This window comes from Strigops habroptila, chromosome 3, assembly GCF_004027225.2.
Source record: "Strigops habroptila isolate Jane chromosome 3, bStrHab1.2.pri, whole genome shotgun sequence".
NCBI lineage: Eukaryota > Metazoa > Chordata > Aves > Psittaciformes > Psittacidae > Strigops > Strigops habroptila.
In genome coordinates this window covers 9,792,344-9,811,429 of record NC_044279.2, presented here as the reverse complement: position 1 = coordinate 9,811,429, position 19,086 = coordinate 9,792,344, and the positions used below count along the sequence as shown (strand labels likewise).

The 19,086-nt window shown below is 37.6% G+C and overlaps 1 protein-coding gene across 1 annotated transcript in view; it reads right to left on the bottom strand.

The window, feature by feature from the left end:
• Positions 1 to 254: 254 nt before the first annotated feature.
• Positions 255 to 19,086, bottom strand: part of SEMA3E (semaphorin 3E) — a 138,332-nt gene continuing 119,500 nt past the window's right edge. The window contains exons 12-17 of the mRNA XM_030480453.1: positions 16,514 to 16,605; positions 15,371 to 15,412; positions 12,104 to 12,270; positions 6,726 to 6,793; positions 4,624 to 4,763; positions 255 to 3,446 (exon numbers count right to left, since the gene is read on the bottom strand). Of these exons, the coding sequence (XP_030336313.1) occupies positions 2,994 to 3,446; positions 4,624 to 4,763; positions 6,726 to 6,793; positions 12,104 to 12,270; positions 15,371 to 15,412; positions 16,514 to 16,605 (962 nt within the window). The 3' untranslated portion in view covers positions 255 to 2,993. The remainder of the gene's footprint in view (positions 3,447 to 4,623; positions 4,764 to 6,725; positions 6,794 to 12,103; positions 12,271 to 15,370; positions 15,413 to 16,513; positions 16,606 to 19,086) is intronic.

Below are 19,086 nucleotides of genomic sequence, written 5' to 3'. Positions count from 1 at the left end.
CAGAGCAGATCATGCTCTAATCAATGGCTTTTCCAAATCTACCTGACATTAACAGATTAAATCTACTGATTACCCTGTGCCAGTTTCCCCCTTGGCAGCCATATACTATCATCCCTCTGTCCTGATCTGAGATCTCTGCTCAGAAAACACATGGTGAAGGGCATCTGTAAATAACAATGTGTGACTAGTGATCTGCACATAATCATATTGTCTGGTGAAAATAAATTATGAGAAATAATACAGATTATTTCAGCCAAATACAGTTCTTAATTGTATTTATAATTTGACCACTTCATGCACATACAAAATACATCAAACTCATAATGAAAAGAAGCAGACAATGCCCCCCAAATATACAAAGAAGCATTTTAAATAACATTGTGTACAAGCACATTTGTGCGTATCCTTCCAAAACACATTGTCACTCTTTCTCTTCTTCCACAGATGTTATAGCACTCTTTGAACAAGACCTTGTAGTTCTGAATTCTCATAGGAGTTGCAACCAATGAAAGTAGCAAGGTGTGAGCTAGAAATTTAAATTTTAAAAGGTAACACATGTAACCACTAAAGCGATAGAGAGCTAAAAATACACACTCATATTAAATCAGAAGTCCTGATTTGCATATCACATGATTTCCACCTGAAATCTCGGAGAATGAGACACAAAGTTATATTTATTCCATCAGGCTGAGATGCTGTTATTCCTTTCTAATAGTCCATTAATGGTACTTTTGGCACTAGATATGAGCAAATGAATCAGAAAAAGTAAAATATAGCTCCTATTACTGTTGAAAAGAGGTGGACTCCATAGTTCATCAGAAAACGGTTTTCAGTGGTATTTTAACAGTTTTCCACCAAGCATGCCAGTGAGGATTGTATAAGGGATTAAGCACAAACTAGGGATCCTTGTTCTGTGTATGTTCTTTGCCACAGCCTTCAGTGCCAGTACTTTCCATGTAAGTGTAAAGAAACAGAGGACCCCAACTGCAGCTAAGTTCCATTAAACTGTCATGGAAAAGTGAATTTATCCTGTCTCCTGTATCAGATCAAAGTCAGCAACTGTGTGAATTTGTGCAAGGCTGCGGGCGGTGTCTGGTCCCATCTCTTAGACAGGCATTCTAGCTAAAAGAAGTTCAAACCCTCAGATGCATTAATTTCCTTAACGCAACTGGCTGACAGAAAGTTATTTGCCATTATACCGACATAAGACAAAACCCTGTTTCGTCGTACTGAGGTTGCTGACGGTGAGCCCATGGTCCCCTTTCAAACACCAGGACAGTCTCTGTCCCCAGAGCACAGGAAAGCTTGCTGGTTCTGACAGCAACTGCAAGATCTTTTCAGGCACAGCCTGTTTGGAAAACACTGGGTTAGCACTGATTGCTGCATTTGTTAACACAGCAACCCTAGCAAATCCAGACTGTTAATTCTCACTAAGTCTAAATACTGTTTCCTGATTAGAAGTTGAAGCTCAACATCAACCTTTTTGTGTCTGGTGAAACCCTTATATTTTCTTGGTGACATCAATATCTGTATCAGTGTGGCTATTTCCCCTACTGGCATCATGTTCTCATTTGAGGAGTTAATTTATTTGTGACTTATTTATGTTTATAACTTCCTTATCTTTTTTTTTTTTTTTAATCAGTATAAAAAAAAATCCAATTCACATTGCAATATCAGATTTCTCAAATAATGAAATGCTGGGGGTTCTTTGCATTTTCTGCGTCTGGTTTCTTGTACTTAAAGATATATTTTCTTTTAGTTTTTTGTTTTTTTGTTTTTTTGTTTTTTTTTTTTAAGTAAATCTTGAAAGATCTAGATTGTAAGTGACTTAGTTCTTTGATCTCCTCTCCTGGTATCACTCAAAAGAGCAGCAAAGCAGCCCTTTGACCAGAGATGACACGTCAGGAAAAGATTTACCTGGAGCACACCTTGAAACTATAGAAACACAACTGCATAATGCTGTTCTTGTTTTTAACTTATATCCTAACTTTTTATCACTGTACTTTAGCCCAAAAGCAGGTTAACAACACAAAGCATTACTTAAAATGCTGTCTTTCATCATGAATTACTTCCTAAAATGCCTTCTAAATCTGTGGATTTAGCACATGGAGACTATAAGTGTGTGCTGCAAACAAACCTGCAGTGGACATTGGTTATACTTCGCTACACACATTTCTTCAGATGACAATATCGGATTTTGCTTTGTTTTGCCACAAGGGGGCACTCCCTTTTTTCGCGTCGCTACTAAGGCAACGTCCGTTACTAGAGACAAGATAAGACTCGTTTTCTAAAACATTATTCCAACTTTTTATATAGATAAATTGAAGAATTTCATTCTGTTTGTGTTCTCAGCATGCATTTGACTTACATCAAGTTACTAGGCAATATTATTTAGCCGTGAGAGCACATTGCGCTTCATAAATGAACGATAGGACAAAAAATGGTGGGAAGTAAATAGATCTTCCCTTCATTATCTTTCTTTAGGAACAGCAGTACACTGTTTTAACGCAACTCATTGTTCTCAGTGATAAACTCAGGCAGGTCACAATCAAAAAGAAAGATCTTAAGACGTGCCACTTTCAGAAGCATGAGAAATTTGTGACACAAAGAAATGTGTTATTTTTTTCATCCACTTGTGAATGCTTAGCTATCTGAATTTGTTAAATATGCCATCATGTGCAACAATATACAGCGCAAGCATGGTCCACACAGGAAACTGATTCAAGCATTCAAAGTCTGAAGATTGTCACATCCTCCCTAATGCAAAACTCTGATTGCATTGACCTACTTAGAATCAGATAGTTAAGAAGATTTCATTTAAAATGCTTCTAAACTGTCATCATAAGTGTACAGTATAACTTACCATAGCGTTTTTAAGTCCCAATATTTTATATATATAAACCTGTGTCATTTACCAAAACCAAGACTGATTTCTCCCTCTTACTTAAGTCCAAATAAAATTTCACCCAGAAACAGTGGATGGATTTTGTCCATCAAGAGTCAGCTATGTTCCTGGGCAACCGATAATGCTCTGGCCTGATCCTTGCCTTCTTCTCCTGAGGGTTGGCATATTTCCACTTGGATGGAGACATTTTCAGCTTTTTTCTCTTCTTATCTGTACACCACACTTTTTCACAGTATTCTTCCACCCTCTGGAAGTTGCTGTAACCTATTAGTTGAAGAAACTCCTTGTACCATGGCTTTGATGCCTGAGGTATACTGCTCTGCATTGGGCATGGCATTTTGTGAGGTATCTCCTCCTCATAGTCTTTATTGAACATTTCATCTACCCGTTCTTCCTCGACTATTTCCAAGGTGATTTTCCTGACAGTGTGAACAATGCTATGTTCCACTGTCTGACAAAAATAGGTCCCTGCATCCAGCCGATGCAGCTTCAGGAATAAGAGGCCAAGATCCATTTTGATTATTCTATCATCTGTCTTCACCTGAAGAACAAATTGATGCAGTTGTAGATTACAGGCCTTTACTATTACATTAAATCAGTGCAATTACTTCTGAACTGTACTTTCATGAATATAATACTTGAGAGGCAGATTAGAGATCCAGTATCCTTTAATTCACAGTTTTTAAGTAACAAAAATACTTACTTGAAAATATAGGAGATTGAGCTGTGAAGCAAAAACAGTCAAGAGAAGCTGGCAAGCATGGAAGAACAGATAGTAAAGCAGATAGATAGTTTCCTGTTTTCCCAGCGTGGGGTAGTTACTTGTGTCTTAATCACGGAGGAAAACAAGGTTGAAACATGCAAATAAACTACTGGATGGAAAACGAAAGAGCATTTGCCAGCTGACCTGCAATAACTTCTCTGTGAGTTCTCTTATATGTTAACAAAGGTTTTTGAGGTGACATTCATAGGTATTAGTATATCTAGCTGCAGTAACATTGTGATCATAAAGCCTCGGTTCTGAATTGGTGTTTGAGTTCCCCCTACAGCTCTTACATTGACTAGATCCCAGGTAGATCTCTTTATTATAAATGCCTATGTTTTCTATCAGGTGAGTCCCACTCGGGATCTCTCCAGATGTCTATGACTAAGCTGGAGTCTCACATTTGCAGCGGACCCTAGCTGCTAGGCAGTAAGGCAACCATCTTTATCCTTTGGTAGTCTGAGGCTTTTCTCCCTACATCCTTCCACATACTAAGTGGGGATAGAGACACTGATGTGTATCAGAGAGGAATAAATATAGTAAAACTTATGAAGCACTTTCATAATAGGAAAATATATGCAAAAGAGGCAGAAAATCCACCAACACCCCATTTTTTAGAAGGTTCTGTAATATAATGAGTGAGGAGGCAAGAATGAACAGATGTTAAGCTAGGCTAACATTAGGAGCAATATGTACACATTTTACCTCTTCAATAACATACCTTGAGAGAGGTGATAGATTCTCTTTTGTTTTGAGATCTTAACTCACGTTTCACTACATTTCTAACATCTGCATTCAAGATACTGAATGCGAACACTAGATGAAATTCTCAGGTCCGTTAATTCAGGAGAGCAGATGAACTAAATGATTTCCCCTGACACCCATGTGTCAGTGAGGTTGTAATATTCCTCGCAGCGGGCTCTTACTTAAAAGGTTAGTCTATAAGAATATTTACCTCTTCCTTCTTAGTATCATGTGCTCGCTGGACAAACCAGATTACTTTTGCTTGTAAGGTCCGAGGGGTGCACTCCAGAAGGGTGCTGTTGTACTCTATTCCATAGATAAGCCGCTCCTCAGTCTTCTCCAGGACTTCACCTGGAAGGAGAATAAATGTTTTAAAAACATGTGCTACTGCAAATACTTGGTATGTTCAATATTGAGGGTATATTTACTTTTAAAAGTGAAGTTTAATTCAGATCCAACCAGATAGTGACTTAAAAGCAGTGTCTGGTGAAGACCTGACCTGCTAAGTGAATTTTCCCATCATCTCAGACTCTTACAGGATCTGGTTGTAAAATGAATGGACCAAATTGTACTGTGACTCAGCTAAAATTATACAGAGAAACAGACCTCAGTCTTTCACACTGCTAATTGCTTGTGCCTGGTTCTTAAGAATGGTTCATCTATTTCATTTTCACTCAGTGAAACGGGAGGATTCAATACATGCTTAAATATAGAATCATAGAATCATAGAATGGTTTGGGTTGGAAAGGACCTTAAGATCATCTAGTTCCAACTCCCTGCCGTCGTCAGGGGCGCCTCACACTAGACCACGTCGCCCACAGCTCTATCCAACCTGGCCTTGAACACTGCCAGGGATGGATCATTTACCACTTCACTGGGCAACGCATTCCAGTGCCTCACCACCCCTACAGTAAGGAATTTCTTCCTTATATCCAGCCTGAACTTCCCCTGTTTAAGTTTGAACCCATTACCCCTTGTCCTATCGCTACAGTCCCTGATAAAAAGTCCCTCTCCAGCATCCTTGTAGGCCCCCCTTCAGATACTGGAAGGCTGCTTCCAGCAACCTTTTCTTTTCCAGGCTGAACAGCCCCAATTTTCTCAGCCGGTCTTCATATGGGAGGTGCTCCAGCCCCCCTATTATCCTCATGGCCCTCTGGATTTGCTCTAGCAGCTCCATGTCCTTCTTATGTTGAGGACTCCATATAAAAATGAGACCACATATTGACTTTTGCAGAATGAAACTCTTAAAACCTGCAAATACCCTAACCAATATTATACATATCAATGTTATACACCTGTAAAGTTTTTGCCCATGGTTGTTAATAAGAATAAGGTGAATGAAGTTAATTAAAGCTCAATTCTGTTTTTCCATCCAACAAAACATCTAGAGGAAGAGAAGATAGATGTTACACTGAGGAGTCCAATTGCCTTATTAATGAAAACTTCTTATTCCATAGCAGTGAGAAATGTTCTTGAGATGAATCAGTTTTACACCCTAAAAAATACAGGATTTGTTATCATTGTGATTTTTCAGTTGTATTCCAAACCTAGGGTATAATTGGTAGTTCATATTGGAATATACTTTTCCAATATCTACTGTATTCTGTATTATTAAATGGACTTCAGTTTTAATGAATCTTCTCCGGTTAAATAGCTATCTAATATTTAATATCTAAAATATCTATCTAAAAAAACCTTTTATATTTGATTTTTTTTTTTCTTTTACAAATATATTGACTGTTATCCAGCAAAATACTGAGGAAGTCCAGACAACTGTTTTCTGTTTGTTTTGCCGTTCCCAATACCAATGTTTGAAATCATTTTCTGAGGTTTGGAAAGCAAACAGCGTGAGACACAGAAATCAATCTTTTTTTACGACAAATCTTGATGATGATCATAAATACACATCTGTGTTCTGACATGTCATTGCCCATGTCTTTGCTTCAATTCTGGCTGAGCGTCCTGATAGTATTTCATATTAATTTCAGGCTGCAGTCCTGTTGTTTCTTATCCCTGGCCCATCTTTCCACTTGCATTTCTGTTGGAAGCCCTTGAGATGCATTAACCACATTCCTAGTCTGAATGCCAAGGCTGCAGAACTACATGAACTCTAGGGGGTGCACCTGACCTGCTATAAACGAAGTCATGCTTAGACCTGGATGACATGCGGTCCCATGTTTTTTGTGAGTTATTATAGGAACATGCCAGTAAAAGAACGTAGGTGATATCATGGTCTGGCTTATACTCTTGGCAAAGCCTGTGCTCTCTACTCCGGGCATTTGCTAGTCATTTGTAAATGTGTGAGTAGATTACCAATGAACTGCTGGCCAAAACACTGCTGAGCTGCATTTCCGTGTCGAACATCTTGTCTGCGGAAACGTCTGGAGGGGAAAAGATGGAAGTGTTTGAGATAACACGTTTATCTTACAGATTGTTTAGTTTATGCTAAAGTGGCATTCATTAAAAACTAAGGAGCTAAATCTTGGTTCCTAAAACTTTAGCATTGTTGTGAGAAGCACTCATTTATCCAACAGTATTTTCTCTCGACTCAAACTATTGGGAATCACATGTTAGAGTAAAAGAAACGCACTCGTCTGGAGAAGAGGCAGAACTATGTGTCCAGTTTATACATAAATACACTAATGCTATAACTACTAACCAAGATCCTCTGAACCAACTGGACAACATTCAGTGCTAGGAAGGGTCAAAGGGACCTTTAGGCTTTACTTGAGTTCTCTCTCTCTGGAAGCCAAGGAAATGTTCTTTTTTCAGTTTCGAATAGTTCGCCATGTATGTGAATGGTAGTTCTTTTATCCTTTGCTCTCATGTTATTTTTTTCACTTGGGAACCTCAAAGAGCAGAACGAGTATTTTATTTTATTACATGTGTGTAGCAGACAGTTGTTAAGCTTATTTTTCTCAATAGCGAAACAGACACATTCATGACTTGCCCGTTCTTAGAAAGTGAGCTAGTGGTGGAATTGTAATCAGAACCTGGGAGCCCTGGCTGTGACCTGGAAATAGTGCAATTGCTTTTGAAACAAAAATTGTTGTGAGTTTTCAGCTTTGAGTTTTTTATATGCATTTACAGAAAAACAATGAAAACCATAACTGTACAATGCATTCCCAGAAGAACTGTGCTTTTATATAGCAAATTTTTCCCCTGAGTGTCCTGATAAATAAAATTAAGATTGCTTACTAGGGAAACAAAAGAGCCTATTGGAATGTTATCATCTCTTCCCATATGTAGTGTTTCCAACAATGTGAAATTTAGTTATGATGAGGGTACCTTTACTATATTTGCATAATTTTACACAGTATTACCAATGCCATACATAACAGATTAACAGAAATATGCAATGCAGCAAATCTTGCACAGCAAGTATGTGTAGAGTATAAATTACATATGATAGAAAAAAGCAAAGCCAAGCACATTTGTTATTCTCTGCATTTACTACTTAATAATGCTTAAATAATGTTATGTGAACACAAAAGACAGAATTTTTGTTTGGCACAAATTGAATTTACTGAAACTATGTAGATTTACACTTAAAGATCTTTGTGGTGGATGTTACTCATCATATTTCTAAACTGGCAGTAAACGGGTTATTTTCTCAGTTGTCACCCATATGAACTTCTGATCCAGAGGTGCTGGTGGACCAAGAGGACAACTTTAACCTTTACTGATATTCAGAGCAGAAACAATGTTTTGTCATTGTTTTTTCAAGGGAATCTGCAAATTCAGTGGGGATTGTGTTAGGCCTTTTCATCAGAAGTGCTAAAAATGCATGCATATTATTAAACAAAACCTGAGGTTCTGAGATAGCAACAGAGCTTTATCATGCCCTCGGAGTTCTTACTGTAATGCATAGATGCTGCAGCCATGCTTACTGATAACTCTGCAAAGTGTCAGTGCTGAATAATGTTGCCACCAGCTTTGCATATCTGTGTATACAGATTACTCAGGAGAGACATTCTCTTTCACAAATATACATAAATACTGTAGACATTAGTCTTGAAAAAAACACAAGAAAACCCTGTTTCTATCAGGCCCAGCAGCCCTACCTAGCAGGAACAGGACAGTTAGCAGGCATGTACTATTTACTTTTCAGTTCCTGAAGATAATTGTAGTCTAAAGAAATGCTTATCCTGTAAAATAGGATAAATCTCCATTTGTTAGAACTAGTCAGGAAAAAGAAATGTTTGCTCAATGGAGTTTTACTGTTGTGTGGGTGAAGACTGCGAAAGATACATTTACCAGTGCCTTCACTTGCTGCTGCTTCTGAAGAGAAGTTAAAAATGAGCAGACGTGCTTAAAGAGGGGGATATGGTGGGAGATAAACATTTCACAAATACTGACATAAGCCTGGTATTTTTCATTTTTTTCTTAGTAAGCATTTAATTCAGAATTCCATGAGTACAAGAGTACAAAACAGTTCCTGAGATGAAGTACCACAAGGAAAAATTTTCAGTGACTACCAAATGTACTGAATACGTGGAAGTTTTTTTGCAATCTATAACTTCATGAATTAGATTTCAGTCTGTAACTGTGCTTTCAGGAACTTAGTAAAAATGATCTGCAAGAAAGTAATGCAGTGGACATCATCATCACCGTTATCTTCATGTTTGTTTATTATTTCTCAGGGATAGATAAGGCAAAGTCAAAAAGTCTCAGAGAAAAAAGGCATTCACTGTGGTTTGCATAAATAAATCAGCAGACTCAGTTGGGGTTTGCTAGACCAAATGTTATAACAAAAAAAACATTCGGGATAGAACCTGCACCTAGCTGCAAGGTGCAAGAGCATGTTTCTGTGCTTGCTAGTGGAGTGGGTGGTGGAGAAAGAGTCCAAAGAAGGAGAGGAGTCAGGAGGATGACTGTCAGCTTCTTAAAATTAGCTAAAGAATCACAGGTTACCAGAAGACCTATCTGAGCTGAAAGACATTTTAAGATTACTAAAGCCCTTGTTCAGCCTGGACGGTGAGCTGGCACAGCAAAGAATCTTACTTGTAGAATTTAGTGCTTGTTTAGGTAAAAATTGAACCTGCCTAAGCCAGATTGCAGAGGTAATAGCGAACTAAAACATTTCTTGAAGCCCTGGACCTCTACTTTTTCAAACACTCATGGAATTTGAATGTAATATAATTTCCTGCTGGCATCTTAAGTATTTGTGGCATGCAAGAGCTATGCACCTGTAACTACCATGACGTTGTATGGTGTTGCACCATCATCAGCAAGATATAGGATTTTGAGTTCAGTTTTTATTTGTCCTTAATTAAATCCTCTATCTGATTAACTCTCCAGGCTATGCATTTAAAAGGAATTATAATACAGGCTTTCACAATTTAACGAATTTGTACCAGCTGTCAGGCAGAGTTTTTTTGTATTTATGCTTCAATTCTCTCTCTATCTTGTTCCTTAGTGCCTTAGTTTACAGGTTTGCTATTTTTCTATTCTCTAAACACTTGTCATGCCTTGGAGGCATTAGGATGTAAAGCAGATAGCATTTGAATCAAAGTGGGGAGGACACATCATACATCTCTGCTTTGGTTCAACTCTTCACCAGAAGGACTGGAATTAAAAAGAGAGCTCTTACCGGTGTTCTTACTGCATTAGCTGGGCTCTTCTTACAAGTGAAAGGCCCACCTAAACATACTCTATGAGGGCCACATTTGAGCAGATAGAGGTGGTATTAAAACCAGCTGAAGTGTGCTGTAATATAAGGCACAGCTCTGTCCCAGTGAAAGGAGTCTCAGTGAAGGGAGAGATGGCTGCCAGAAACAGGGGAAACAAGTGCTCTCCAATGCCCCTTGTACTTGCATTACTTGTACAGCTTGAGCAGAAATATGAAGCCCAGAGACAAGGCCAAATTAAGGTGTGTATGCTCTAGGATATGGCATTAATTGTGTCTGGAGCAAAAGGCAGCCATTGCAGTGTTATCACTTGTTCAGGGTCACTTGGTATCAGAAAAATCCATGTTGTCTAGTGAGAACTTCTTTTTCCAGCAGTGCTCTCCACCTGGTACCCAATGAGAGGCAACTTAAAACAACTTCCATACACGTGTCCTGAGTAGCTCTCCCTGTCTCTCCATGTACCACACAGTTATTGTAAGCTTTTAAGTTTAAAATGATCTGAGCTTCAGCTATGAGCTAAAGAGAACAAAGCAAAGGCCATCTGTCCTTCTCAATATCTTCCTTCTCAAACTCTCAAACTCTTATATGTAAAATATGTTTTGCAGACTTCGAGATCATTTAATTAAGTGCAAATCCCTTCTCCGCTGATGCAGTGCTTATCTTAAGAGAAGGAGGATGATATCAGCAGTATTTTCTTCTTTTAGAGACTGACCTGCTGAATGCTGGAGAGGTAAGGGACAGGAAGGTGCCTGGGGTGCTGCCCATATCACTCAACCCTGGATAAATGCATGTGTCAGGGGACTTAGAGGTTACTACTCTGGAAATTGTCTTAGGTGAGAAATATGTTAAAAATGTACAACAGAGTTCAGGACTGAGTTTCTCTTATCTTTTCTTAGACAATAAGTAGCCCGCAGAACAAAGTAAATGCTGATATAGCAGCCAAGCAGGCTACTGGGAAATATTTTAACCCTCGCCCTTCCACAAATGTCTTATATATCATTGGACAAGAAACCCATATGCTTTATAATTATGATAATCCAATTTCTACTTATACTGTAGGAAACAAATCTCCCTGGCCCACTCAATAGCTGCTCATCTGTCTTAATTTGGGATCTTATTATTTTAGGCAGTATCTTCTCACATTGAAGAGCCAGCTAGTGGCAGCTTCCTCCCTTAGGTCTGCTTGCAAAAGACATGAGAATACTGTGCAATCATGCTTGTGAAAGTAACGTAGATTTCCGACTTGGTTTACCCTGTGCCTTAGTGCAATAAGGCCAAGAGATTCTTAATTATGCTGAGTCATCGGCTGTATTTCTCATTTTCACTTTTTAATGTGCCTTAACCAAAACGTCGTGTTACCCAGTATAACATGACTGTGCTCATTATCTTTTAGAAAAATCCACAGAAATGCCTGTTGTGCCTGGCTAGAGTCAGCAGTGCATTGTTTTAGTGCATCCAGGTTCATGGAAAAATAAGGTGTGCACAACAAAAAGCAAAAACCCCCAGTTGAAGGACCTTGTACTTGGCCTTGTTGAAATTCATGAGGTTTGCACAGGCTTTATAAATTCCCTGGAGAAAGCCTAAACTTAACGTTAACTTTTGCAGATACTCTGGTTTCATTTTGGCTGTGAAGGTATTTGGCTAATAGCACGAATTCTTCTTTGTTTTCTTTTGGAAATCCTGTTATATATGTTATTGCAGTGTGATATATTTTCTGTATAATACTACCAAAATATGTCTCTGGTGTTGTAAAGCATCTTTCTTCTGCACACCAAAAGATGTAGAAGGAAATAGAGGTTTGTTTAAAACTTACTGTAAATAATTACTAAGTGACTTTGCTTCATTCATAAGAATATTCCTGGTACTGCAGTTTATGCCATCCTGTTATTTTGGCTACTCTGCAATCCCCTAAGGTTGTACTAATAAATTGGCAGCCTACATGTCTTCTCACTGCTTAGTTGTTTTTATGAGGGGGGGATACAAAGTACTTTGTGTTGCAATAGGAACTCTTTACATAGGTATTTTGCAAAGAAGGATGACATGGAATGCAGCAGTTCTCACCTCTTTGCCTGCATTCCTGTGGGATAGTATCGGGAGCAGGAGATGCCATCCCAAGCGCAGTACGGATCTCGAGCGAGGCAGCAGTCAGCACAGGCAGTACCGTACATGTCACACTGGTGGAATTTCACTTGTGCTATGGTAGACTCAGATCCAACATAGAGCTGTTGCTGGAAAAAACACATTACATACAATTAAATTCCTAGAATTTCCACTGAAACTTCTGTTACCAGTGGAGTTATTTAAGAAATGTTAGCTTTATCGTTGCTTGCCAGCTGTGCATCTAGCCTGTGCCCTGAGGGAGGCAGAGTTACTCTGTGGAAAAATATCTGATTACGGATTAAACTCTCCCACATGAGGACAGAGGAACAGAAAGAACGTAAAATTAACAAGTTTATTTTGGCATTTCCTTACTTCTGAAGTTTCAGATTGTAAGATTGGTGTTTGAATAAGCAGGGGTTTAAGTTTATTTTTCTTGCTCAGGATAGTTTCCAATGCTTCCCTCTTTACACTTCTCTGTCACCCAACCTATCTGCAGAAAACACCTGACATGAAAAGCTTTAAACAAAGAAGTTCAAATTTGCAAAACCTATAAGCAACCTCAATCTTAAAATGGGAATTATCAAGTAAGTTAACTCCTGATGTTACAGTATGATCACATATACATATGAGCAGTTGAGCTGTATGATTTGCATAAATCCTCAGTGCACAGGAGATAGACAGATGTTTGGGGGTTTTGTTGTTGTTTGTTTGTTTGCTTGTTTTTTCCTGGTGCTGTGCAGTCTTTCCTTATGAATTAACCAGTCATAATCTACTTATTTAGTTTGGGGTTTCTTTACAGCATTAGTGATAAGGCTGTTTGAATCTCCTGAGTTCACATAAATGTCCTTTTCAAATCAAATGAAAGATGATCAATCTAATTCTTGAGATGCTGGCATAATAAATTCAGAAAAGCTTGAATTTACAGGGATTTGAGAAAAAAATCCTGTTGCTGGTAAATGTAAATGTCCTGAACCCAGAAACATGCAGTGTGCACTGCAATAGGAACTGCTTGTGCACAGCTCACTTCTATGGTTTTACCAGTCAGAGAAAAGATTCCTAACGAGCACTTCAGCTGTGCTTATCCTGATGGCTAAACTTGGTCCATAATTCCCACTCCTAGACCAAGCTTTCAAAGTCAGATATTTTAAAATAAAGCTGGAAAATACTGGCAGCTCATTTAGTCTGGTTTACCTATCACAAAACATGAAATTTAATCCACATAGTCCATTCTTGTTCCCTAATTACACCTCCTGTATCTGTTTAGATCACAGAAATTTAACTTTCAGAAATGCCAGAGGAAGAGACTGGGAGAGGCTTGTAACAGCAATGTTTGAAGACTTTTTTCAGCTGAGATAAACCAGATGATAGTAGCAGGAACTCAGTCTGCCAACTGGAATGAAAAAGAAATTTAGCATCCTTGTTTGAGGGGAATTCTTTCTTGTCTGCAAAGGCTGCAGTGTGATTGTCCCAGAAGACATGAACAACACTTTCAATTCGACATACGAGATGGGATTTTCTCTTTCATCTTTTAACAGCGGTGAGGACTACTCTAAGTCTTGGTCCATCAGAGGAGGGCATCCTATATCTAGCCAACTGAACATCAAAGAACATTCCTTCTCAGCCTCTGCAGATAACTAGCTCAGCCCTGAAACATGATGTTTTATTGTACCACTGACCTAGTGAAGACTGTTTAGTGTTATAAGGATATTCCAACAAAGCTAGCAAGGCTCTTTCCACAGGCTCACTAAGCCCAAGTTCAAAAGAGACCAGCCAAAATGCTCAAGCTACATAATTTTTTTCACATAAACTCAACTCTTACACTTTTGGTCATTACTTAGTGCCAACTAAGTAACACATATTCTGTCCTAACATATATTCCAACATTTCATTGTCCTCAGTATCAGGAAACTATCCTATTTCAAGATTAAGTTTATCTACATACAACAAGCTGAACTTGATTATTTATTCTCATATTTCTTTGCCATCAGTGTTCAAAAATCTCTATACACTTACACTAGGAAGTCACTTTGGTAAAATTTTACATTTGGTTATTCTGTTCTCTCTAGTCTTCTCTTTGATATCTTGAAAAAGTTAAGCTACTTTACTTCTCACAAGTAGGTTTATTCTTCAACCACTGGATTGCTCTGGTGGTTTTTTTTACAATTCTCTTCAGATTTTCCAGACACTTCTTGAATTAGCAGCCCTCTTGGGAGCTGGATGTAATGGAGAAAGACTACTTTCTTTTTTATACAGTATCACCTCTTTACTCTTCCAACACAACCCCTTTAGCATGACATTTCACTGAGAGCTAAAGGTAATGCAAATATCTGAAATGACACTGAAGTCTTTCTCTAAATAATCACTTACGTTAGACAATCTAGTTTCCAAAGCTGCTTTCACAGTCAATGGAAAAAAAAATAAGCAGATTGATCCAGAAAATAATTTAGAATACTTACACCTGGGATCCTCCTCTGAGTCACCATCAGAGGAGTTTGTCTTTCTGCATTACCTACAGAAAGAATGCAAGTTGACTAGACACCAAGACTAAAATGACATTTTGGGACACGCTCACACTTCCTATTAATGTAATTTTCATTCTTTGTTATTTGTGTTTCACTATGTTTATGTGAATTTATATTGTGCCGGATGTCTAAGATCTCTTAAGATATAACTGTCCTGGGATTTTTATAATGTCTTCATCCTGAGATGATATGATGATATGGTACAGATGAGAATCCACATACAAGAGTAATAAAGTGGGTGTTTATATTAGCAGAAACTAGCAGAAAATTGAAAGGGAGTCAGATCCAAAAAGCCTTGCCTTTCATGGGTGACTGATTATGTGGGAGAGCCAGCAAGGCTCTTTCTGCACTGATATTCTTATGGGGTTGAAGTTGCTCTGCATTTATCAGCAAGGAACTTTTCTATGAGTTGCCATATCCACCAAGCTAATACCTACTGTGATTAATATGCCAGTAACTCCTGAAACAGGTTGGTTTTTACTTGCTTTGATAAGCATAGTTGTGTGAACTAAGGAGATTTAACATTAGAGTTGAGAAATATAAATGATTCATAAAAGAATAGAGCATATAACCATCACTGTATTACAAAAGGATTACGTCTCAAGAGATCTCATAATAGATGCTGTACATCCGTCTATCTATACAATCTATAGCTTACTTATGTTTGAGTCACAATCTTCACATTTCAAACTTGGCAAATACTTACCCTTTTTGAAGAGATTTCCATAGAAATAATAGGAACTGGCACCTAGAAAATAGGAAATAATTCCTTGCTCAGAAAAAATAGTATCTTTTTGCTATGACAAGAAATTAGGTAAGTTAGTGTCGATGTTTAATTATTATATTCAGCTTTGCTGGATACTTTGTTTCTCTTTAAGTTCTGATGCTACAGAAAGACCAAATTGTGACTGTATTGCTTTAAAAGAGTTTATTTAAAAACAACCAGCCAACACTTAATTCAGGATTATTGAAGCCACAGGAACACTACAATTTCCCTGTCAAACATGGCATTAGCTCTTGCCACGACTGAATCTCTTTTGTCCTACTTGAAAGTGATAAGTGGAGTGTTCTTCATAACAAAACATTCACTGAAGATAAGATAAAAATAGCAGGAATTCCTTCTTTTAGTATTGTCCTTTCTGCCCTCTGCTCACATTTCCTGGAGCAAGACATAGCCCCTAATAGGTCTATTGAAAACCAGCTTTATCAAGAGGGTTTTTTCTCCCAGGCAACAAGCTAATGATTGCACTGCCTAAATGCAGGTGCCCGATTTGAATATCCAAGTTTGGATATTAGTCTCCTACTTTAGCTATGTGGCTAACATGGCAGGATATGAATACTCTCTAAGAGGATTTCATTATATTAGCTTTGCCACATACCAAATACTGAACTTCAGATATGGATTATTCTTAAACAGAATGGAGTTTTGCCTCTCTAGGACTCAGGTTTGCCCACTGTAAAGACCGATTAACTGATTCACTCTTTCTGAGATTAGACTTTTTTTTTATCTGGACCTCATTTAAGCTTCCAAGATTGTAGTAGGCACGTTTTTGTACATGTAGTACACATTTTGTACTTATTTAAATACTTACTTGGATATGAGAGAAAACTGAATGAAATGCAACAAGTTTCTAATTGAAAGTTGCAATATGTTTCAGTACTTGGGCTATAACTCCACCTCAGAAAAACTTCAGTTGGAAACAAAGATTTCCTGTCATGAAATAACTAGATCATTAGAAATTTTCCTGCAAACAACTATTATATATTTCGCTATCCTCAGATTTTTAGACATTTATTTCTGCAGAAAATTTAAGACTTGTATATATGATTCATATACAGTACAGTTCACCTTGAATACTTGCAGCTCTTCAAGAATCACTTCTTCCATTGATTCTGTCTCTTGATTATAAATTGTAATAACTTTCAGCACAATTCCATTATCTGAGAATGGATAAAAAAAAGAAAAACAAAACAAAACAAAAATACAGGTTATAATTGGTTAAAACATTTATATGGCTTCAAATACACTAAAAGACTTTTTCAAATGGATAATGGATATAAATTTATAAATATGCACAGTTAGTTGCATCTTGCTGTTAGTGATGAGGATTCTTACTCTTAGAAAATAAACACATATGATAATATGTCCCTGGCAAATACAAGTCAACTGAGGTATCCCTGAGCTATATGATTAATTCACGTGTATTTTTCAAACTATGGGTCATAACCCCTTGGTGAGCTGCAAAAAGGGTGACCATATTTCAAAAAAATAAATCAGAGTAGGCAGGAGCTGAGACCATCAAGGTGGGGGAGTGTAAAATATCTTTAATTATAGGATCTGAGTGTTTACACTAGTTAGGAAACTACTAACTATCCTTAATTACTGGCAGCAGCTCCGTTCCTCCAGGCAAGAGTACAAAAACCTTCAGGGGTTCATTGTCCCCAGTTCTTCCCCTCCTCTGGGGAAACTGAGCTGCTGTTGAGCTGAAGGTGTTAATCAAAGGAAGATGAAGCAAAAAAAAAAAAAGACTGCACGTTCAGTTTAGATTTATCTGCCTTTCTGTCACTACAACTCTTGCAGGAAATTAAAACACACAAATAGCATCTGGTCTTCCACCACTTCAGCTTTTTCTTGCCATTACTAAAATAGTCTTGCTTTCCTTAATCTGAAAATCTGCCATCAACAATGGCAAATATCACTTCCTTTCTTCTGTTACTTTCAGTCACCTTTGATTTACAGGCAAAATATTAAGCAGACAAGCATTGGGAAAAATGTTCAGCAAAAGATCAAAAGGGCAGACATAAAGAGGAACCATTAAACTGGGGTCGTACACCAGCTCTCAAATAGAATATATAATCAAAGGAATCCATTTTGTGATGGAACAGTAAAAATAAATTGCATTCTGAGATCTGATTTTCAGAAGTAAGTCCCTCTTTGAATCCTGCTGACAGACACGTGAAAGCCGTGACATTCAGACTTTGCCTTTGATGCACTTTTCTAACCTACACTGCTACCCTAGAGGAAACTCCTGCTCAGCTGTAAGACACTGTTTACTTATGTTACACAGCAGGTGTTGGACTTGGATAAAAAAAGATTAACCCTTTCTAACATCATATTGCCAAGAGAAACAGTGAATTTTTTGATGGGAGCTTTGCCAGAGTAGAGATTGCAGGGTTTGTTTCAGAGTTTCTAAAGCTCAAAAATTCCTATGCTGGAATTTCCTGTCACCTGAGATTAGACATCTCAAGAAGACTAAGCAGCTGTTGGGTGCCACTCAGCACAGCTCTAACACACACACTTAAGTCCCTTTGGATTCAACTTTGCTGAACAGAGGATTTGTGTACAGGGGTACTTGATACAATATCTCAATTACAAATGCAAGTGGAAAATATAAAAAAATATAGGCACCATTATAAAACCTGCTGTGCAGAAATAAGTGACACATGGCACAATGTTTTATGGACCACACTGGGTCCAATACCAAAACCATACTGAGGCCATTTAAAACCTTAGAAAACAACACTAGTATAAATAAGACTTTGCTGTTCTCAACACTGAAATGTACATATCAGAGGAATTTAATTTGTAAAAAATAATTCACTGTAACTGCTTTCCTAGACAAAATGGTCAAAATGATTTGTGATACCACTCCTGTTGTTAAATTGTTAAAATGTGACTGTATGTATCCTTGGATTTTTTCCAGACAGATTAGATGTGACTAAAGTCTTGTTTAGTTCCAGGCTTTCCTCTTATTTTCTTAAGTTCTCTTATTTTTCAAATACCATTAGAACATGTTTTTCTCCTCTGGTTGCTTAGAGTTAGTGCAGGTCTATAATACTATAATATATTTTACCTTAATCATATTTTTTGGTATACATTTGCAAATTCTCTTTAATCAAGCTCTCTCTACCTTATGAAAGTGTATGTCTGTATCATATGAAAATGGCTCAAAAGAACAAGAAAATGTGGCAGAAAACTTCTAACAGCGTCTTTTTAAGAAACTTGGGTATTTCCTCCTTCCTTGTGCTGTGTCGTAACCCAAATCTGGAAGTTGGCAGTTTCTTTTTAACGGTATCAGCTAGACTTGTGGCCTCCAGATTTGAGGAAAATAAACTGTGGAATAAAGCCAGTAACTTGATCTGATATTTTTGAAAATTATATCACCTTTGTTTCTCTCAGGTCTCCAGGTCTCAGAGCAGAACTATGCTCAGACACATGATTGTGTTCTGAAGTTTTAAAAATAAAGCCACCTGTTTAGGAGTTTAATTTAAGGTTCTTGTTTAGAAAGAAAAATAAAAGAAGTAATCCTATACTTAAGTTTCCTTTCTTATTCTTTAAATGTTTCCCTACTAATTTCCTATATAATGTTACCAGCACAGTGAAGCACATGTCTAGAATGACTAACCTCCTCTGTAAGTTGA